The sequence below is a fragment of the Mesocricetus auratus genome, unplaced genomic scaffold (genome assembly GCF_017639785.1).
Source record: "Mesocricetus auratus isolate SY011 unplaced genomic scaffold, BCM_Maur_2.0 Super-Scaffold_6723, whole genome shotgun sequence".
Classification (NCBI taxonomy): Eukaryota; Metazoa; Chordata; class Mammalia; order Rodentia; family Cricetidae; genus Mesocricetus; species Mesocricetus auratus.
The window spans coordinates 8126120-8150099 of NW_024429183.1; the positions used below are offsets into that span (position 1 = coordinate 8126120).

The 23980-nt window shown below is 42.7% G+C and overlaps 1 protein-coding gene across 3 annotated transcripts in view; it reads left to right on the top strand.

The window, feature by feature from the left end:
* Positions 1-23980, top strand: part of Maf (MAF bZIP transcription factor) — a 41373-nt gene that overhangs the window by 5596 nt on the left and 11797 nt on the right. Inside the window, exons 2-3 of one of the 3 annotated variants that reach the window (XM_040736466.1) lie at positions 8051-8111; positions 16068-20454. In XM_040736466.1, the coding sequence (XP_040592400.1) occupies positions 8051-8084 (34 nt within the window). In that variant the 3' untranslated portion in view covers positions 8085-8111; positions 16068-20454. Of the gene's footprint in view, positions 1-8050; positions 8112-16067; positions 20455-23980 lie in introns of those variants that run through there. The other 2 variants (XM_040736471.1, XM_040736476.1) reach the window with 2 other exon arrangements.

The following is a 23980-nucleotide window of genomic DNA, read 5'->3' on the forward strand; positions in this document are numbered from 1 at the left end:
AGGGAAAGAAATCAAAGTTTAGCTTTCCCTTTTACACTGCATTTGGGACTTTGTCTAAATAGTGTTAAAATTCCTTTCATTCCAATAATGGAACAGCCCCACTGGCAAGTTAGAGGCATCAGTGGGATATGCCGCATTTGGGGAATCCAGCGGCATGTGCCCGATGTGTTCATAAGATATGAAATGTACATAAGATGTATGTAAGCCATACATTAAAATTTATTTGTGGTTTTGGAGAATGATTCCCATTTCATGCCCTTTCTAAGAAAAAATTACTGTGTTAGAGAAAAAAGATAATGAATATGTAACCACCATACTAAACAATTAACTACACCCCTTGTCCGAAGAACTCATAGACAGACCCACAAAAAAGATCCCCTATGCTTATCCGTGCACTAGGCATACAACCAAACAGCTCTAGGAGCTTTCAACATATAATATATATATATATGTATATATATATATATGAATTAGAACCTATGGAACCTGTGTGTGTTATGCAAATATATCTATAAGAAAACTTTCCTGAAAGCAAACAGCTAGCACTTTAAAAGAATATTTGGGCACGTACATTCTTAGCAGTATATCTTCATTGTTTTCCTGGCAGAGAATTGTACTAAGAAAAAAAACAGCAAAAATTGTGCTTTTCTTCCCAACCCCATGCTGGGAAAGCAGCTCTATGTGACTGGGGACCTTAGTCTTCCAAAGGCCATGGTGATACTAGCATTGACTAGTTTCTATGATGTCAAATGTGTCATTTGTCAGACATAGATGTAAATGAAACTGAAGAATGGCAAAATACAGTTAGTTAAATGCACACCCTCTGTGTGTTTCTTCCCTACACCATATATCTACTGTTTTATTCTCCGAGACACTCAACAAAAATCACTTCCTTTTAATTTCCTGCCTTGTGTGTGTTTCTCCTTTTCAAGAAAACAAATTATAACTATTTTTAGCAACACATCTGACATCTGCATATATTCACATCAAATAGTTCCAACCTCTACCCAACCGATAAATCTACCATCTAGATATTTACATCTTGGTACCGTGACCACGGAGCCTCTTTCCATACAAACTCCAAGGGGAGATGCTGTCTACTGCTGAATGTCTGATGCTAACATCCTGTTCTGTCTTCCTCTTTTACCTTTCACCCTAGTCTTTTTTATGTGGTTAACAGCAATTCAAGATTTTTAGGCTTGTAAATAGAACTTCCTATGGCCAAACTGCCAATTTTACTGTTGAAAGCATGAAGAGAGAAAATGGTATTCACCTTCACGGGCATGGCATACGGCTTGGCTTTCCAGCCAAACTCCTGGCATTTCCTGGGCCAAGTCACAGAAGTTGCTTAGGACACCGCCCAAAGCTCTAGGGCACAGACAGAGAATCCAGGGCCTTTGTTGTTTTGCTCTGTTCTGACAGAGGAAAGTTTCCCTCCATATTCACACATTTTCAGCTTGATAAAAATAGTCCTGCTGTATATGGGACCAATCAATATTTTAAAATCTGATTGTCACTCTGGAATCTGCTTTCTCTCTTCCTTTTTTCTCCCTCCCCTTGGAATGAGAGAGAAAGGAAGATAAAAACTCATTGGTGACAGCCTTCAGACATCTGATCACTGTGTCCAAAGCACTCACGCTGCCAATGTGAGGCCTTAGTGCTTATACAAAGGGCCAGTGAGAGCAATGGGCAGGGCTTTGCAAGGTTTTCCAATGTGATTGGCTTATATTTGATTGAAAAATTAATAATTTAGTTTTTTCTTGGAAAAAGGAGTGCCATTTAGTTTTGCTGTTTGGGGGAGTTAGGAAAGTCTTCTCTGTAGGCAGAGGCTGTGGTTTCTACCACTTCAGTTTATTCCTCAAGATGCTGAATGCATGCTATAGAGTCTGTGCTTTCCTTCAAAACCCTGAAGTTTATTTTCACTCTTAGCTGATCTCAACCTCACAGATGTCCTAAGTCCATGGTAGAGCGGTAGCCGTAGGTGATAGGAACAGAGTCCAGGGTCTCTATTGAAACCAGGATTTTTTTTGTCTAAAACAGGAAAAGCCTTAACCCACCTTCTCAAGAGATAGCTTTTATCACTTTGAATACAAATGCTTAAAATGCGGACATTAAAAACCCAAGAACTTGAAAAAAAAACAAATTAAAAAAACAAGAAAAGGGAAATCTCTCCAGACTTAGCTCCATGTGGGTTCCTGAACAACCAGGCTGGGAGTTGGAGATGTGCTGAGGGAATCTTAGCTTGTAGGACTGGCTTGTGCTTGTTGGGGAAATAAAGCAACAGAGTCTTGAGACAAATTGGGGGCCTTGTTACCCTCTGGAGAGGAATGAGCAGAAACAACAAAGCAAAATCAAATCACAAAGCCCAGGCCCTGAAGGAGTCATAGGAGGTGACAAGGGAGGAGACTGGGAAGGCAAGGATCCCCGGAATAAATAATTCCAAGGGCTTTCACTTGCTCAGTGGCCAAAATCAGTTCCTGTGTACACGAAGGGCAGGGCTCACGTGTAGTAATCCTCTCCTCTAAAAGTGCATACACACAGGCTTGCGTTTTTATTTTTATTTTTCTTTAAATAGGGATCCAAAGGGAAGGGGAGCTTTGAGGAAACCCTTAGTGTCTTAATTGGAGGGAGCATTTATGAATATAGTACTTGGTTGTTTGAAAGTGGTAACGTTTTGGACCACACAGAAACTATATCCCAATATTTGTATATACACTGCACTGGGTTTTATGACATTGTAACAGCTTTTGATCGGTTAAATTTGAAAGCCCTTTATGTTCGAGTGAGGGTATGCATGTGTGTGTCAGTGTGTGTGTGTGTGAGTGTGTGTGTGTGAGAGAGAGAGAGACAGAGAGAGAGACAGAGAGAGAGACAGAGAGAGAGACAGAGAGACAGAGAGAGAGACAGAGAGAGAGAGAGAGAGACAGAGAGAGAGAGTCTGCACAACAGACACAGCCAAGAAAGAAAGCACACATCAACAGAACACAGAAATCAGATGTTTATATGAATGTGCGTGAGTTGGACGGGTTTAAGAAACTCCCCAAACACATTTCCACAGGGAGGCTGTGATAGGAATGCGGAGTTCCTCCCTGAAATCAGAGGGGGCATCTGCTGAGTGCCTCCTCCTGCACAACTCAACGTTCCGGTTTTTTCTTTTTGTTAAATCACAAATTTCCCCCTAGTAGACTTTAGGTTACATCATTGCATGCCTTCCCTCTGCACAAATCTATCTTGAGTTTTTAGTTGCCATTAGAAAGGGGTATTAATTCAAGAAGGGGGACTCTGGGGTGCCTCCCTACTTTGGGACAGAAAGCAGAGGGTAGAAGGAAACAGTCCATGACATTCAGTCCTCAGCCACCCTCACTCCAAGCCTGCCTTGGCTGATTCTGTTCCTAGATTTCTCAGTTGGAGTCCATTCTGATTCCCAGTCTGCCAGCTTCCAAACTGAGCTCTCAGGAGATATTTCCTCAGTTGGTTTAGAAAAGCTAACCTACCACACAGTGCAGTACTAGGCAGGGAAGAGGAAAATGTCATATCAAGGACAGTTATGACCTGCAAATCAGGACCAAGTTACACATGCCCTTTTTGCAACCAATATTTTCCCAGATTCTATGTGACAGCCTCTGCTTCTGGAAGCCTCTCGAAGTGGGTTTTGGATGTTCTGTGGGAACTTTAGCAGAAAAAAAAAAACATGAACCTGATGCCCATAAGACAATAGGTCATTTTAACCAAGACTTAAAATCCAAAGGGAAGGAAGCGGCTGCAACTGTTAGGGAAGGAATTACTGACAAAGGCCAACCTTGACCTTTGACTTCCAATTGCTTAGAGTCATCTCAGGTCATGCTTAGGGACTCTCCCCAGCAAGTATCTGTTTGCAGGGAGTGCTGATAAGAGGCTGGCAGACCCCTAGGTCCTGCACAGATTGCTAAAAGTAGTGAGGACCTTAACAACAACATTTGAACCCTTATCACCTGACCCCCATACTATCCAGTGTCCATCTTGTAACTGTCAGCACCCAGGCCTGTCATGTCAGTCACACAAGGTCATGAGAGAGCCCCCTGGAGGGGCATGGTCTTCAAGCCAGGAAACAGTTAAGGCCACGGCAAGTCACCCCATGTGCAGACAAAGGCAGAGAGGACAGGAGTCCGGTTATATGAAGGGTGCTTGGTCTCCCACTGCCTAAAGCTCTCTCTAGCTTGGAGTGAAGAGAAAGACAGCCAGGGGAAAGCCTGAGAGTGGCTCCTTTCCCAGCATCCACACACTCCTCACCATACCATAAAGAACACGCGTCTGCCTCTGCCCACATAGCTGGCCCTAATTCCAGCTGAGGGGTCAGAGTACTGGACACCTTCGGCGACTCCCAACTGGTGAACAGCAGATGGGAATCTGCTTGAGGCAAGAGGCTGTCAGGGGAGCCAGGATGGCTGCCTGTGACCAGTGACTTCCTTAGGCCACCAGCAAGTCCCTCGGTGCCCTGCCTGTAGCTACAGTTCTACTTGAAGCTGGTGCATGTTTGGGGGTCAGACCCCAGTGTCACTTCTGAGACCCCCCAAAAGGCAACTTGGTGCTAGAAGCAAGGTGGCATCCATAACCAGCTTGTCCCTGGGTACTGTACTAGACCCAGTGACAGCACCCCTGCAGGGAACTCTGCTGTGCATTGGGATCTGAATGAAGTTGTCCTAGAGGATGACTCTGGGTGGAGCAGACCTTCTGGGCTGTCAGAACCACCAGAGGAGCTGTACTATAGACCCTGGTGGGAAAAAGCATGCTGCCATGAACCTCTGTCTTTCCCCCTGGGGCCCTCCTACTGTACCTCCCAGTGCCCTGGACTTTCTGTAAACAAGATGAGCATTACCAGAGCTCTAGAGCATCTGTGTGTTTTACTCTATTAATTTTCCAGATGCCCCCTCCTGCCTTGATTAGACAGAAGAAGAAAGGTGGGAACAGGGGACTTCAGGTAGCATGCTTAAATTTTTTTTAAAGTCTCTTTTTATGCTTTGGACTTTCTGTGGTCTCTAGCTGGGTACCCCTTAACAGAGCAAAGACATCTGAGCAAGATTTCTGAGAGCTTTTCTAATGGTTATGTTGCTTTAACAGATTACACACAATTCCAAACAAACTGCCAGCACCTCGGAACTGTCTCCATAGGACAGACTTTAGAAGCAGACACTTTGCAATGGTCTCAGCCCCGGTAGCCTCTTTCTCATGGTGTCTTTGGGTGGAGTGAAGCTAGGCAGCCCCCTGTGTCTTAATGAACAAATATTCCATATTTTAACTCTTGGTCTCTCAGTGCCTGCCTTATCTGTGAAGGAGGATATTTGTAAACCCAAACAGTGATTACGAATCATGGGCACTTTTAATACTGTTACATTATTTTAAAGATCCTTTTTGATAGGAGAGAAAAAGAAAAACAAAAGAAAAAGATCCAGTGGTAACTATACTGTTATCAAATCTGTTTTAAAACCCCTATTTGTGTCATTCTGGTTTTAGACAACAAATTCAAAATATTCTGCCCTCTGCCATTTATTTATATATTTGGCTCCTTTGATGTTAACACAGTGAAGTGCAGAGCTGTTTAAGGATAAATCTGCAGTATCTGCTTTATGAAATTAAAAGTGTCACAGGGTAGAGTTCTTCTGTCCATTCGGTCCTTCATGAACAGAAGAACTAGGCTTGCTTCGGCTTGTCTTAGAAAACTCCTCACCTATGAAAGACAGCTGACCTGTCTGACTAGAGCCATTGTCAGACACGGAAGATAACCTGTGACACACTTTCAGGGCGTACTCTCCACTTTCTGATGCACTCACTGTGGTGTGAGGGTATTGAGTTCTTTTGAAATATTAACTTGACTATTGGTGTTCACTGTCACGCTCTTAAAACAACAACAACCTCTTTAGTGGTTAGAGTAAATGGCTCTACGATGTCAGTGATCTGGCCTCGATTACATGGTCATGGTCCAGCTCTAAACTCTCCTCTCTCACTTGTATCAGAGACCCCCTGGCCCTCACCCCTCCCCAGTGACTGGTCGAGGTAAAAGGAGGCAGAACAGCAACAATAAACAACACCAAAATAATGCACTGGCATTTGGACTTGATTCAAGTGTGCAAACACCAGGGCCTTCCTCCCACAGGCTTTGGAAAGTAAGTGCCTAGATAATCAGATAGGTTCCCCAGGTAGCCAGAGCATAGAGGTCATCTTGAGGAAAATGACACCAACGATCTAAAAAGGACAGCTACTTTATGAGATTTCAGGCAAGATGCCAAATATTGCATTTAATGAAGCTGATGCTTTTCCTCCAAAAATAACAGATACTATCAATGACAGGGCCAGGAAGGACAGGTGGGGGGGCATTTTTGCAAAGCCCACATTCAATTATTGCTTTGTAATATTTTTCTAAAATTGTAAAATGCCCTGCTAGTATCTGAGCTCATGTAAATCCTCCTTGTCAAATCTTAACATGTTTGCTATATTCTCCAATGGGTTGACTCCGATATTCCTTCCACCGTCTTCCTGGTTTCAAAGCCCTTCCATTCACTTGCATTTCTGAGAAAATCTATTGTTCCTAAAGACTTTTTTTAAATAAGAGAAAGCTATCCTAAATTGAAAATTTAAATTTTATTATTTTCTTTTGTTTTGAGATTAATTATCTAAACTTCCATTAAGGAACAGTTTGTCTTAATGACCCACTTCCAGGTTTTGGAAAAATTTCAGTGCATTCCTTGTTTCTTTTTTACTCCCTCTTTCTTGTAAATTATATATTCAGGAGGAGAGGAGTATGTAAAGACGAGACAAGTGGATCTTACGGTTTTTAACGCATTTCAATGGAAATACAAATGAAAACATGTGATTAATTTCCGATGGTCCTGGCTGCTACAAGGACCAGGATTTGTTTATCTGAGCAGTCTTACACTTTAGATAAAGAACGTTCAGAAGAATAGGAGTTGTGAAGCTGAGTGACAATTTAAGTGACGATTATGGGTTCAGCTACACAGCCTATGGCATCCAGCATGCAAATGAGCATTTTGTCTATTTGTTCCCACCAATTGCAAAGCCCTCCAAATGGAAGTGTGGCAGATTAGAGGGAAATAATGAAATATCCTTGTGGCGGGGGTGGGAAATAGAGTGACTTACTAGTCTACTGCAGTTACTGTACACAGATTTCCCCAAACCACGTCGAATCTTTTAAATTAGATTTTAAATGCATTTTGACAGCCTGTACCGGTACAGTGTGACTATCTGTGGGAGGAGATGACAAGTCTGTTTTGTTATTAAGCTGCTGTCTAGAAAATATTAGGCTCTGTACAGCAAATGAACGCTATTTTGCCACCCACATTAGTATAGCTAATAGAAATAAGAGGGTTTTTTTTTTAGAGATAAGTGTTTTAAATTATTGTGCCATTATTCTCTGTAAAACAAAAAGTGCCCCCCTACCCCACTTTTTAAAGCAACTTTATTTTCATTTCAACATTCTGAGTACTCCTGGCTACTAATTTAAACAGAAAAAACAATAAACATAGGGATGACATCTAAACGCTACTATTTGTTAAGAGAACACTTGTAGTGGTTGTCTAGAGTGCTAATAAAACAGACCACAGAGATGGAGGAGAGGGCACCATCTGGAGGAGCAGGTACCTAGCAGGTGCCTAAAGAACTGGACCAATGGCTCCTCTCAGGACCTTGCAATAGAAAACACAGAGGATCCCCCAGAAATTGATCAGATCCCCCTTCTGTGAACCCATATTGCTTGGTTCTCTGTGAATTGAGGACAGTTTCAAAGCTGAAAAGGGATGCTAGGCCAGTGCCTGATACAAGATGCTAAGGCAGTGGCATCCCACTTTTGGGGACCACAACTAACAGACCATCACTGTGGACTGTTTCCTTCCATTCAGACCCCTTTTCTAGTTTGAAGATCAGCTAGACCAAATTGTTCTTCTTTTAGCCGTCTCTGCCTTGTCATAGATAGTTAAGCTACCTTGCACATACTGTCCTCCAAAGGCTTTTCTTGGATATTAACCACCCTTTGTTTATTTTAATATATTTATTGAATCAGGTACCCAAGGGACTCTTCTACATCTGTGATGTGAGCAAAGCAGTTGCCCGGAGTCAAACAGGTACGCGTGGATCTTCAATATGCATGTGCTTGTTGGATGGACTTGCCATGTGAGGGAGGGAATGTTAGTGAGCAGTGCCGCAGCAAGCAATGCTGCCCTCCTTGGGCCTGAGGAGCTGCTGTTTTCTGTCATCTTAGTATTAGCGTCTCATACGCAGCATGAATGGTGATACTTGGTACTGCAAGAATGAGACACATCTGTCTAGGTGAGAACCAGCATGCATTGCTGTTCCATATTGATTTCTTTACATTATTATCTGTCTCATACAGAGTAACTAATCCGATCTGAACAGATCTCAACCCTTCATCGTGGTGCCACAAACCTTTACCCACACCGGAGAAGGCAGTCCTTCTCCTTGAATGTCAGATCATTGGATGGATTTGAGCAAAATTGACATCTGTTGTCTTGGTTTGTGAACATTTCAGATTTACAATGGCTTATCATATCTGTACTCACATTTGCAGATTTTAGCATAATTTCAATACAGAGTATGTCTTTCTGAATCCATTTGTGTCAATGGAGATGCCTTCCATAGCAATCAGAGGCAAAGGGGGAGGGAAGGAGACACATGGAAGGTCACAGTCTTATTTTTATTTATTATTTAATAAAATATAGCTGTTTAAATATGTTTTCAACTTGAAGTATCCCAGCATAAATTTAATTATGAACCCTCTCCATTTGGGGAGCCAGAGCGACACACTCACACCAATAGTTGCACAGAGTCATGGTTTTATGTGTTCTTTTTACCTCTCAAACTAAGTATGATATTTTTATTATTAAAAAGTTTGCTTGCTGAGAATTTGCATGAATTGCTTGCACTTTTTTTTCATCTGGTGTCTAGCAAAACCGAAGGGGGTAAAAGTCACACTGTCAAATTGTGTTCCTTTGAAAGAAGGCTCTTGAAGGATCCGGTGAATGAGACTACTGGAAAAAAAACAGAGCTCACTTTTCCCCTTTTATTCAAAAATAGTGTCTGATTATTTACATACGTTTGCTGTTGTGAAGAAAGTCTCATTTTCAATAACTGCACTGTGAATACGCAATACGGTTTATCTGCCAACCTTATACAAAATAACAGATTGGTTTTTTTTAAGGAATGTCAGTATCTAGATGTGAACTTGCTGTATTCCTTTGGTGTGACTTGTATGTCTGTACATGTGTGAAGTTGCTGTACTTATTCCTTTCTTGGGCAGTTCATTCTAATTGTAATTTGAAAACCACCTGTTAAATACAATGATCTAGGCCTAAATGGCAAGTTTTGTGACATTGAAATCATCCATTTTGAGCAAGAAGTTAATGAACATTAAAAGTGAGCTTCACACTGGTTCTAACCCCACTGGTAATATTTCATGTAAGGCTACTTGTGGGAGAGAAATCAAATTTCAGCTGAGAACATGATTGACAGGCAAGAGCAAGGGAGAGAAAGGCATTTGGTCAGGAGGGGAATTTGAGGAGGAGGACAATGCCTCCAAGTTCCTTATGGCATTAGGCATTATACACTGATATATGGAAAGCTCAGTGCCTGGTGTTCTGGAGAGAGTTGCTTAGCTTATTTTTGGAAAGACGCTTTGGCTAAGGGATTTCACTCAGGGAAGCATGACTATGGTGAATCAATAGGCTTGCTGCCTCTTGTTAATTTCAGCCAGACACAGCTCAGCAGCTCATGTATGGCACGTTAATGTTAAGGTAGGTTGTGAAAATGCAACCATAAGTTTGGAGGGAACTATCTATTTGCTTTTTATTTATTGCCAGAAATACAGTCTGGATTATATGATGGTTCATGACCATATTACAAAATGTTCATCCAAGGGCTCGAGATATGGCTCAACTCTTAAGGGCTTACACTGCTCTTGCAGAATCTTGCAGATTCTAATATCCATATTGGGTGCTTCCCAGCCACCTGTAACTTCCGCTCCAAGATGTCTGACACTTCCTCTGGCCTCCAGGAGCACCTAACAGATGGAGACAGACAAACAGGCAGACTGGCACAAACAATTTTAAAATATTCACCTAGTTGATATTACAAGATTACATTCTCTGCTTCAGTCAAATTCCTTGACCTTGACTAACATTTTCTATTATATTGCATAGACCCAAACCTGCTAATCAGTCAAAATGCATATAGACCTTCCTTCTCAAGAACGTTCTCCTAACATGGAAGCCTAAACACCTATGCATGGTCCCATAGCCTCACTGACTAAGGTGTGGCTGTTGCCAAGGAAGCAAGTGATATTATTGCCTGACCCTATGGCTCAGGGTGGCTTTTGAACTAGCCTTTGAAGTGGTCTCCTGGGTTGAAGTATAGTGAGGTGTGATCTAACTATCTGTAAATCACATCAAATTAGAAATCAACTCTTCCTGTTCCTGTGTCTTAAGGTACTGACACAGGACTTGGAAGGTGGCAATGGCTCACAGCCAGTTCGTGTGTCCATTCTGACTATTTCAGATGTTCCCGGTATTGGTTTAGACTCATGTGGATGTAATCAAGTCTTACAGAGCTGTCCTGGGCATGACAGACAAGACACACCCATAAGGAAGAGGCCAGTGATACCCGTGCTGTCACCTATAGGAGATGAAATGTGCAGAAACAGGCTTTATTCTTATGTCCCACCTCTGACCCCAGCCTTCACAGCCTGGGCAGGATTCTCTCTGGCCTTCCCTGTGACCATGCAATGATTTCAGAAAAATCATCAAATGTAAAGAAGGTCACCCCTGCTCTCTGAACAGGATAACATGAAAACACAAGGCGAAGACAATGTCTTGTCCCTGGCTACCTGTCTCTCAGTGTTGCCTATAAGCCTTGGGAAAGAAGATGCGAACATAAATTCATAATCCCTAGGGAATGTGGGTGCACTGTTTAGTTATGACATTAAAAACACCACACCCAGTGTCCCTCACAGGACCTATGAGAAATTAGGTCAGAAATCTGACACAAGGAACCCCCCCAAGACTGTAAATTGTGATTGGCACCTCTGGAAAGAACAAATGTTTGGTCTTGACCCTATCCCCCAATAAAGGCTGATTGGGGGCATCTAGACAATGAGTCTTTAGAAGAAATCCTCTAAGAAAGAAGATATTCTATCTCATTTGAGTATTTGTGGTGGGGACCATTCTGGTAAAACCCCATGAGTGTATTTCAAGCCTATTGAATTTTTATATCCTTTGGCGCTCAGACAACTAGGGAAAAGATTTTGTTTAAAGTGTTTCATGATCTTGACTCACCCTAATTGTTTTTTGTTAGCTATGTTTGTTTTTTGTTTATTTAGATTAAACCCCTCCCCAACCAGCAAACCAATTTAATCAATTCCTGACAATGGGCTACTAGCCTAATCACACCATCTAAATGTCTAGCCTTTTTCCCTAACCTTGAGATATTATTGAAGCGGTGAACTTAAAGAAAGAAACATTTTACATCTAGTTGACAGACGTGAGAGGAGGAAATCTTACAAAGCCCGTAGCCCTTGTGACTTACAACAAAAAATGATTCTTTTGTAAGGAAGTTTCATCATAAAGGCAAGCGTTCAGTCACCTGTCAAAAGCTCAGACTTACAGCTGGGCTTCCACACCGACATTTATACTCCCTCTCCTCTCCTCTCAGTGGCAGAGTCTGTCATATCCTTCCCCCAAAAAGAACTACCAGGATTCGTGTTGGCATTTCTTTTTCTGTTCATTGCACTTAATGAAATCATCAGCAATAAATGAGCTAAGCACGGGGATCAGGGAGTTTTGCTTATTTGTTTTTAGTTTCCATTTAAAATACTTGAAAAATACCACGACAAGGAGAAGCCAGAAGAGTTAGTATGCCTCTTTTTCTAAGCATCTACAAGGAACAAAGGAAAGCTATTAATTAGCACCATGTATTTTTTTGGATGAAAGTAGTATCATCGAAAAGAGAGAAGAGTGTGGTTTCAGGGCTCCGTGGGAAAATCAAGCCTGTGGTGGGACTTAAAGATATTGTCAGCTGAGTCGTACAGTGGCAGCAGGTGTAAGCCCTGGCAGATATAAAGACCTCTTTAACAGTGCAAGGATGCATCCTATGACAGAATCATCAGGGATCAAGGAAGACAGACAAGAAAGATAAAGGAAGGGAGATCTTACTGGTAGGATTTTGTTTTCCTCTTTTTGCTCCACAAGCATCATCTAACGTGGCCATTCGCATGCAGCTATGGAAGGTTTCTGCTTCGTCTTTCCTGTCTATTGAAAAGCACAGTAAGTTCATTTGCTGGCAGGTAGGCAGTAGAGGTGAGAATTGAATTGATCGCAAATGCTCTGAGAAATTGACCCTGAGGTCATCTTCCCTTAAATTGGGCTCCACACACAAAGTTTCTTTTCTTCCTTGGCTCCTGCCTACTCCCAGCAGCAGACTTGAGTTGGGGGCTGTAATTATTTAAAGGAATTCTTAGGCACCGGGGTTGACTTTCCCTCTGTACCCTTAATCAAAATAGAGACCTTTTGTTACTACGGTAGTTAATTAAAGGGCTGGCGTCTCTAGTGCTGTGGTGTGCCTCTGGCTTGTTTATATTTTAAAATGAGGTTCCTGCCTGATGAACACGAAAAGAAGGGACCAAAGCTGCTGTGAGATTGCCAACTGTCCTGAACATTAGAATAGAATAGATTAGAATAGAATAGAATTTTCTGTTTGTCTTTGTTATTTCTCTGCCTCCTGTTCTTGTGTCTCCTGCTCCCGCCCTTCTCATGTCCCCTTCCACTCTTCTCCTCTCCCTCTCACTCCTTCTCCCTCACTCCTTCCCACATCCTGCAATGGAAAGCATAGGCTCCTTTTTTTAAAAAACAAGTCTATATAAACTATAGACTTCACAAAGTTGGACTCTCATGATGCATTAAAGGAAAGAAAGCGTCTGCTGGCAACAGACTCAGACCTTCTCTTTTCTGGTCATGGGAGGTAGCAGAGAGACCAGAAATTCCTCTACAAGTGCTGACCTTTGTGAGCTAAGAGTTCGTCCTATGCTCCTGCCGATAGCTCAGGTTCTGTCCCATGCTTAAAGTCTGTTTTGTTATTGCTAATTTCGTTAATGTCTTATTCTCCTCCTCCTGCTCCATGGCGCCTCCTCCTGATTTTCCTCCCTTCAAATCTCTAACAGTTTCTTGTCGTTATCTAGTAGAATATAAACGCAAATCGCATGGGCTGCTGCCAATTTTCTCTTGTGCTTTTGGAGACTGCAGCTGACTTTGCACTCCTGGAGTGGCAGGGAAGAGGAGGGGGACTGGGTTGGTGTATGTCGAGGAGGAGCTGAATGTACTCCACTGCCTGAGTCTGAGAACTCCAGCTGCCCTTCTCTCTAGATGTCACCAGAAAGCTTATCTGTAGAGATCCCTTGCTCTGCTGCGTCTTGTCCTTTATCCAGACTGGCAGCCTCTCTGCCTGCTCAGTGTCCTGCTGGTGCAATGAAACCACACCAGAATTTTCATCCTGATGCTTTCAAAGCCAGACCAACTTGCGCTGTGTGTCTCAGAGGTGAATGTGTAATGTTTTCCAAACATTTTAGTCTTCGAGGACAACCATTTGAAGTGTGACATATTTTTCTTTTAGCTCTCGTCTTTACTTGGTCTCATCTTAAAGACCCTAATTTGATAGTGGAAAAGACAGCATTCAGGAACGGAGAATGACCGACCTAGTCCCAAACTGTCCCTTCAGATCTGTGGGAAAAGAATACACACAGCTTCCAAAGCAGGCTTGTAGGATTTGAGCTGGGGAGTTTCAGCCTTAGCCCTGGAAGAAGAGTACACATAGCCCCCACCCAAGAAGAGGAAGTTTTATACAAGTATCCTGCAATGCCATTTTCAGAGAGGGGGCAGATAAGAGAAGCCTGTTTGAGTTATTTCTTCCTATTTCCTTTGAGTCATCCACTCGTTTGAAACCAACTGCCACCATCCTGCTGAAGCACTGATGAGGAGGCAGGGCCCTGGTGTCACTCCAGCAAGGTGGTTATGTCTGTCTCTGCTTAACCATTTTTTTTAATTTGTTAGGTTTTATCTTACTCTCTAATTCAATGTTTGTGTACGTGCGTGGATTTGTGCATGGGAGTGCAGGTGCCTAAGGAGGGAAGAATGTGCAGTCAGTCAGATCCCCCGGAATTGGAGTTACAGGTGGTCAGGAGCGGCCTGACTTGGATGGGAACCCAACACAGGTCCCCTGGAAGAGCAGTGTATGCTCGTAAACACTAAGCCATCTCTCCAGCCCCTCTGCTCAGCATTTTATAGTCTCAGACCTGTCTTCACCAGGACCATTTTCTTCCACAATAAAATAAAAAGGGCATCTTGCCACCATTCCCACAGATAATGGGTGAGAACCTCAGTTTTGGAAAGAGGAGAGGCAGTGAGAGGTCCCTGTCAATTTGTCAGGAGTTCCCTGCAGAGTGGCTGACTATACACAATGGCTCTGGGAAGGCGACTTTTACTATTTCTTTAAGATATAACTGGGATCAGGTCACAGTGTGCTTCCAGAGTCTCCTCTCCTCACCTCTTCTTTCTTTTTATTCCCATCCCTTTCTTTTCTGCTACAAGCTTCAACAGAGATTCTTGTAGTTTATAATCAAAGTTTGATATCGTTAAGTTAAACTGTGCAAAACTGACTTTAGAGTTTTGCTCATGAAATAAACATTCAAAAAATAATGTATAGCAAGGAGGCTTGCATAGTAGATGCAATGACAGATTCATGCATGCAGATATGTAAGTATATAAATATCTGTGTGCATGAATATATATGTGCATGGTCTGTTTCTGAGGCCATTAAAGGTGGTTCTCAAAAAGTATCTTACAGACCTGTGTTGCTTCTATACATTCACCCATGAGCCTATCATGACAAGGGCACCAGAATATTGACATTAATGACATTATAATTGGTGATCCAAATGCCACTTGCCATTCGTATTACTTTATTGTATTTCTTTTCAATTATGGTACTTGTGTATCAAAGAGTCAGAGTATGTAGCTAGAATTTTCTGTGCAGAAGCTATAGCGTGCCTTAGCTTGGAAGCCGTGTTTTCCCCCTTCTCCCTAACAAGGAAGCTCATTTAGAAAGAGATGTTTATGTGAAGTGCTTGTCAGCTGGCATTTTTACTGGTCTGCTAACCCAAAGGTAAAATATAAAGCCGTGTCTTTTCCTTGCTGGCTTGTTGTGAGTAGAAGGGTCCCTCCCTTGTTAGCTTGATAAATAATTTCACTAGGGGGACTCGGCTGTGTTTTTATGCTTGCTGTCTATTTTCTGCTTCCTGCAAATAAATTTCTGTACTCAGAGAGCACTAAAACTCCAAACACATGGGATTTCCCCATTTTACTGCTGGTCTCCTGAAATATTTATTCCATCTAGTGTTTTTAATTAATTTTTTAAAGGAAAAAAGCTGTGATTAACATCAAACCAAAATTAACTATTCATCTGTTTGGAGGGACCACTGGGTTTATACCTGTAGAAGCAGCTGTTTTGAAAGGCTTTGTGTGTTACACTCTCTGTCTGATTTGTCAAGTTGAAGACAAGTGTTATTTAATGGAGTTTTCTCATTACATACTTCCTTGTCTGTGTTGCTAGATTTAATTATTAAGCTGTTAATAGGACAATAAATAGGGGCATAGGATTCTATCTAGAAAGGAGACAATGTACAATAACATCTGCACATTTGAAAAATGAAGCCAGTGTGAGAGTGGAAAGTGAATTGATGTAAATGCTGTTCTGCTCATGTCCTGGGTATTTAATCTTAGGGCTTATTAATACCAAGAAGAGCTTGGTGCAGTACAGACCTTACCAAATATACCCCCAAAACATTGCAATAAAACAAAGTACAAATCAATACATTCTATAAATGACCAGAACACTAAACACAACACATTAGAGCTAAGAGTACAATGCTGAATGACGGGATGCAACTTCTGTTGTTAGGGAAACAATCGTTTGACATTAACGCCGGATGATTTCATTCACTCATCTTTTCTTGTTTTCAGAGAAGACATTCTGCTTACTCGCTCCTTGTTGCGTGCACACAAGCAAGGTTTTATTTTCTGAAATTGGAAACTATTTTTTACAAAGGTACCTTGGACAGACTTGCACCCAGGATGTCAGTGCATGCGGCAAGCGTCTTGGATCCTGAAGCACCTGAGCAGGGGGTTGTCTGGAACTCATCTTTCACAGAAGAGGAAAATGTACAGCAGGGGCCCTCAATGAGTACCCTGGCATGCGTGGAGATGGACCATCCTGATCTAGAACATGGTTTTCTTAAGCAGACACTGTATGATGTAACCAAGACATTTCACTTTGAACTGCTTTAGCTACAGAAATTATGGCAAATTTTAAAACTCATACTTCAAGAACAATTGATATTTAACATTTGTTATGGCCACATGAAGGCCATATCTGTTTGTCGGAGATAGAATAAACATCTGTGCACTCAAACATCCCGCCCAGCCGTTTACAGACTTGAAGGATGTGATGAGAAGCTACCGGGGAACAAGCACCTCCCAGGAGCCAGAATCTATGTCATCTGCAGTCCTTGAAACAAGTACAGAGGCAGATACTTAAATCCACTAGACAGAAGTGGAGAGTAATAAGCACAGAGTAATTTAGGTGCCATGTGATCATTTAGTACAATCCTGCTTAGGTACCTACCAAGCCTCTTCTTCCCCAGGCAATCTGCCCCCAGCCTTCCTCTGTCACACACTCCAGCTTTTAGCCTCAATTTGTACTGGAAGAGCCCAAGTGCCCTCTCCTTGGCCTCTTTTCCTGAGCAGTGTTGAGAGTGGCTCCGATGAAAAGGCATATCATGTGATTAGCGTCTGTCGGTCCAGAGCCATGACTTCTCATGGTCTTGACTCCCGAGGACCCTTGTTGGTCCAAACAAATGATTCAGTGCTTTGATTTTGGTAGGCAATAAAAAAGGCTTTACCACTCAAAAGATAATGACTGTCATTCCAGCCACAGTTTAAAACGTAATTGATGACACATCTCCTTAAAACTCCATAATGTGTAAAGTCACTCAGGAAATTGCTGGGCACTGAAGATAAATCAGTCGGTGTTGGTAAATCACTCCAACGAAAGCCCCGTTGAATAAAAGTTGTCAGCGAAATCGGCACTGTTACTAAAAAGAATACAATTTCCACATCTTAAAGATGGGAATTGTCCCTCAAAGGGGAGCATAAAGGATTAAATATGGTAATATATGTAAAGCACTTGGATTAAATATGTTAATGTATGTAAAACACCTGCACTGGGTAAACACCCCACAATGTTCAGCCATGGACAATGTTACATGGGATGAAATTCTGACCTTGACACTTAACAAGCCTTGGTTTATATTAGAATAACTTTGTGATTACAGTATTGAACTCCTCCACTCCCAGCCCTCTGCTTTAAAATAAATGTTTTCAAAACCAGAAAACCGAGGTTGGTATAGAATAATAGCTTATGGCTATTCTTTTATTAAAAATCCCATCACCCCTAAAAATTTAAAATAAAATAAAATCACTGTGCTTTGGGGATCTTGCTGCTCAAATAATTTAGGAAAATGGCGTGTTAAACATTTAATATTGCTGTCATCCATCTCAGAGCTTTTATATGCTAATATGTATGCCCTGTATACATATTATACTAACACAGATGGCATGCAGTATTTTCCAAACTTGTGTGAACATGGACCCTGGTATTTAAACAACCATTTCCTGTAACTAGCATTGTGCTGGGCAATTTTGGAAAAAAAGAAAGATGATTGCCTAAAGTATTAAAGTCCTGACATTTCTTTCATTTAGCACCAAAGAGCCCTCTTATTAATTTTCCCTGGTGAAAACCCTGTCCTCAGTGGCTCATTTGCATTCTGCATGTTCATTTTACTCATCAGCCCAGAACAATTGTATATGATTTGGCCTGCAATGTATACTTTAGGAGAGAAAACTATGAGGGGGTAAATCCTATAGGACTGTGCAATAATGAGTTCCAGGAGTTGGCCCTGCCTCCCTGGGTCCCCAGGAGATCCCAGGAGTTCAGCTTGGGATCCTCTGATTGTTTAGCACACCCAGAGGCCTTGTTTAACTTGGCTTAGCCTTTTGTGACTGGAGGAGCCATCCAAGGGACTCCAAGCTTCTGCATGGAATACATAATTTCCTAGGGATTCTGGCCAGAGAGTCTGTGGCTGTGAAAGCTGCCTTCAGTTTGGGGATCCTTTATTAAAAGCATGGGAGTATCTCTTGCAATATGAATAAAAGATGGCTTCAGCAAGAACTAGGGGTGAAGGTTCATTCTCTCTGATCCCCTTTTTAATGCACCTTCATGCCCAAGTCCCGCCCCAACTACGTTGTTTGCTCTTAAAGCCCATCAGAGCTTAGGCGGACATTCTAGGTTCCCCAACTCCGAAGAGAACTGACTGGCTCATCTAACATTGAATGAACAGTATCTAGGGAGGGTCTGTAGGGCCAGCTTCTTGCTTAGTCAGATCTTTTAAGACAAGGACTGGATGAGGCTAGCACAGTAACCTGGTCCCAATATGAGAGATTAACATTAGTACTCAGTACTCATGTGCACCTGCTTTGTTGGCAGGGGTGAGAGGGGCTGAGAACAAGCAGGTCTCTGAACCTATAAGATGGGTTGTCAGTCCTGGATGTTCCTAGAAGGGAGTGGGGCTTTGGAAAACATTAATGTCCCACCTCACATGTCAATTAAATCAGAACCTCAAGGGGTGGGTGAGCTCAGGCACCAGTGTTTTTTATTTTAAACAAGTTCAAGACATTCTAGTATGGAAGGAGGAATGAGGAGTCCCAGAAAAGAATGCAGGGGGCACCAGCATCTATAGAAAACACAGAGAGTCAAGAAGCCCCTGGCAAAGCTCCCGCATTCTTCTCCTTCTGACAACTCAGCATCTCCCAGGTCCAGTTTCAGATGAGAAGGGCAGAACAATTGCTTTGTGTTTCCCACTCCATCTGGCCTCCTCAGTCCTCTAGAAACATCAACTCTATTCATGATGAGCAAGGCCACTGCAGTCAGATAAGGTCCCTCGGGGAAAGCAGACTGGGGCTGGAAACCTCCAATTTAAACCTGACTTGGCCACAGCATAGCTCCAGGATGTAAATGGGTCCTGTTCCCTTTACTGCCTTTTGGGATCACATGTCACAAACTTTTCTTTAAAAAAAAGAAAAGAACAAGAAAAAATGGTGAGGGTGTGTAACTGACCTGGAAGCCAAGGAGGGCTATGAAATCAGCTATGTGCCTAACGTTTCACAAATTTAGCAGTGAATTGGAGAGAGAGGATTTGAACTGGTGAAATGGTGAGTTGTTTTTTTTTTACACTGTGATACCTTTAAAAAATAATCTGTGTAGAAAAGAAAATGCTTGTTAAGTGATCAAACTACAAACATAGATACAGTCTCAAATTATTTGCACAGACTTTTGCAGACACGATAGTGTTTGTCATCAGTCCATCAGGCACTTTGTGTGTGGTGTTGGTTACTATATAAGAAAGCCCAAGGAGAATGGTGCTTTCTGGAATTAACCAATATATTTGATCACATGCTGTCAGGCTCATTGATTCTCTACCAAGGTCAGACACACATATGTGCTTGAGCTTATACACACATTCACTCACACACACACACATATACACACTCACATATATACACTCACACACATACACAGATACATACTTAAAGACACACATGCACACACACACATACACACTCATTCACATATATACACTCACACACACATACACACATACACAGATACATAGTTAAAGACACACATGCATACACACATACGCACGCACACGTGCACACACACACACACATACACAAACCTATGTTGAAGATACTCATTCATTGCTCTACCTTGTAAGAAGATGGCCCTGTGAATTTCTCCTCTCCTCTTGGCTTCTGAGACCATGTGAGAGTGAAGTTTATAATGATACATTCTTGTGTTTGGCACAGTCCCAATTGATGGTGAGTCAGTCACACACAGTGGCCATGGCATAGAGCTTTGCAAGCAAAGCACAGGTCTCCATGAATAAGCAGTTGGCTATCCAAACACCACACCAATTTCCTTCTCTGGACAGCACATTAAATGTCACCTGCAGGGTGCTATATTTTTAGTTATTTACTTAATTTAGCTAGTTAGCTTGGTCTCTGACTCTAATTTATCACCGGGATTACAAGTGTGTGCCATTACACCTGCTTTTGTTGTTACTGTTTTTATTTTCCTTGCATTTTAGGGTTTGAACTCAGGTACTCATGATTGCAAAGCAAACATATTGCCAACCTAACCCCAGTCCTAGCAGGGGATTCCTTTTTGAGACTATTGTCAATGAGCGTTTTATTCTGGCTGTTTTCCCATTAAAATTTTACATTTCAAGTATTTTTTAGTATTTAATTAGACAAACAGAGGGTGCTATTTCCATACTGGAAAATGGACTTACTGTTGGGGATTCATCTAGAACAAGCAGAGGACTTGTGTATGTGTATGGACTTGTAGAAGACTTGTGAGAATGAAGCATTGTCTCAAATGCAGTCCAAGAGAAGTAGGCAGTGCTGGGCTTGGGAAGGAATTGGAAAGTCAGCCAGGGAATAAATGTGATGAACGACGGCAAAGCAGGAGAGAGGAAAGAAGGAAGGGGGCTGGAGACCTGGAGTATTGCAAGTTTCCCTGCTCTGTGTTTTCACCTAGAACTCATTACCAAGTGGCAGTCCATCCACCCTCTTGTCTGCTGACTTTCCTCAACACTTTTCACCAGGTAAAGGGACTCGTGTGCATTCAAGGCCAGCGCTGCGAGTGGGGCTAAACCTAGCATTCATCCGTCCCTCTATTCTGTATCATCTACACTGTCACAGTTCACACTATTGGGGAGAAGAAAAGGAGGGGTGTTTCTTCAAAGAACTACATGGGGATTTGGTCACGTGTCTGCCATTAACATCAATCGCAGATGCCCGGGCAAAAATGCCTAGCACGTTCTTACACGTTTCTCTTTGAATAACGTCCCCTCTGGGGTTGCTACCAGACTTCCCTCTACTGATACAGGATTTGGGGGCTTTGAAGTCAGTTGTGGGAATTTCACTGCTTTCTTTGACTCTAGCAAATTGCTCCAAAATGCTACAAATGTAAGAAAGACTAAGGAAGCTTTAACTGCCGCTTAGAGATGGAATCCCCTTAAGCCATTGACAGAGAAATGTGTTTCTTCTTTCAGTTTTTAATTTGTGAGTTATATCTTAAAACACAGCAATGCAGCCATTGTGTTACCCTAGGAAGAGAATCAAGTGGAAGGAGGTAAGCAAAAGGGGAAGTTTTGCAGCTACGGTTCTTTGACCTTGTTGCCTTTGGGGGAAATCTCTGAATGGAGAGGAGACTGCCTACAGGGAAATCATACACAAGAACAACATGAGGTAGGAGAATTCCCAGCACTAATTCAGATGTGAGTGAATGTTGAGACAAGTGAGCAGTGTCCAGTTCATATGAGCCCAGTGGAGGACACAGAGGGAAGACATACGCCCTCCTTTGAGCCAGAGGATTGTGTTCCTAGACTGCTTCAAATTTGTTTTAGCCATTTCCCTCATGGGGCAGAGGCAACCAGGCTACCCTGCATTTTCTGAGAAATGCCTGCATGTTATTTTAGTCTTATAGTATCCAAACACTCCAGCAAGTTAGAAGAGAAATATGGAGTGGATGGAATGACCGCTAGCAGCTCCCCAGGCTTCAGTTACTAAAACCATAAATTTAAGGGCTTGGCATGGCCCAGAGGTTTGCAAACTCATTTTATTTTGTTTGGTTTCAGCAGAGGAACCATTTGTAAAATGAGAGTTTATGTGAGATCACCATATAAAAGAGAGATGGGAGCTGCTGAGTGGAGCTGGGCCTCCAGGCTACTGGCCCTCCTCCCTCCCAGTCACCCCCGGTCCCTGTGCAGGTCCAGGCTCCCGGTACACCAGAGCGGTCATCTTTGGGGAATTATTTACTCCAGGGCATTGTTAGCTCAGCCAGTCTCTGGTGTGAAAAATAAGCACTTAGTTTTCCTGCTGGAAGCATTTGGGCATTCCCAAATGGAGAGCCAGTGACACAGCCACAAAGGCCAGACCTTCCTAGTCTTGTGACTGGCAAAGTTGTTTCCCTTCTACACATGCCCCATTCTCTAATCTTTCAAATGGGGAGAGGGGTGTTATGTAAGTTAAATGACAAAGCTGAAATGACATCTAGGAAGGGCCCATGCTAGCTGGCTGCTTTGTCACTCAGGGGCCAGTAGAAGTGTCCAGTGGCAACCATGTCTCATTTGGCTCAAAAACACAGACTGACTTCCTCAGCATTCAAGGGAACCCCACAGTATATTCGGCAGACTGTGCCTTCCCTCCTTTCTTACCTTCCCAAACCTGGCCATTCACCTTTCACCCGTCACCCTGAAAGAAAGTTTTCCTGTTCATAGCACAGTGGACCGGCTCCATATTCCACCCCCCCCCCCCGGCCCTATGCTTAGTCTTACACAGAACAAATTCCCAGTAAGTATTAGCTGGATTGTGTCCATAGCCCTGTGAGAGCAAATCGTATGCATGTTTTCTCAACTCCATATTCCATGACTAACATAGGTGACACGAAAGTGGCCACGGGAGTAATTGTAAGAGGGACGAGCATTACCCAGACAGCCAGTTTTTACTCCGTCAACAGCACACCACTCCATAAGGAGGTCAGGGGTGAAAACTGTTCAACAGACAATAGCAAAGGCATGGCTGATATTGTCACTCTGATGAGAGGTAGAAGAGAAGCCAGAAATGTCTTCATGGGCTGGGGCTGTCAAGGAAAAATCTCAGGAGAAGGAAAGGTTGTGAGCAGATGTTCAGGTCATGGAGCACTTTCAGGCTTGCCAAGGACCAAGGAGGAACAGGAAAAGAAAAGGGTCAATCAAGGAGGGAAGGTCAGGGCTGGGGAGAGGGAATGGATTAGTAAAATCTCTGGCATACGGTATTATCATGGTAAAGTCCATTTCTGTTTTCCCCGAAGGTGGCCACTCCTTTAGTGTGCAGATGTGTTTGACACAGTGGGCAGTGGTTGTCTTAACCTGAGCCAAGGCAGAAACTAACTAGAGTGTCCTAGATTGCTTTCTCTTGTTGTGTAAACGCCATGACCTAAAGCGACTTAGTGAAGAAAGGGCTCATTTGAACTTACAACGTATAGCCCATTATTGGGGAAGTCAGGAACTCAAGGCAGGCACCTAGAGGCTTCCTCTCAGTCTGGCATTCAGCTACCTTCTTATTCTGCACAGGCCCATTTGTCTAAGGCTGGCACTGCTCAATATCAAGAAAATACTCCCTACTGACATGCCCACAGGCCTTCTGATGGATGCAATTCTCTAATTTTGGTGTTCTCTTCCCAAGGGTGTCAAGCTGACAAGCAAAACTTTCTAAACCAGTAGAAATGTTGACACATCATTGGAGAGCAATCTGAGATGAAGTGGTGAGAGGGTTTGAAGTATCAGGTGTACTGTGAAGTCCTGTGAGGGTCTGAGTATTGGGTACACTGTGAAGTCCTGTGAGGGTCTGAGTATCGGGTACACTGTGATGTCCTTTGAGGGTCTGAGTGTAGGGTTTACTGTGATGTCCTATGAGGGTCTGAGTGTCAGGTGTACTGTGATGTCCTGTGAGGGTCTGAGTATCGGGTACACTGTGATGTCCTCTGAGGGTCTGAGTATAGGGTACACTGTGATGTCCTGTGAGGGTCTGAGTGTCAGGTATACTGTGATGTCCTCTGAGGGTCTGAGTATCGGGTACCCTGTGATGTCCTCTGAGGGTCTGAGTATAGGGTACACTATGATGTCCTGTGAGGGTCTGAGTGTAGGGTATACTTGATGTCCTATGAAGGTCTGAGTGTCAGGTATACTCAGAGGCCACAGTGGGGAGCTTCT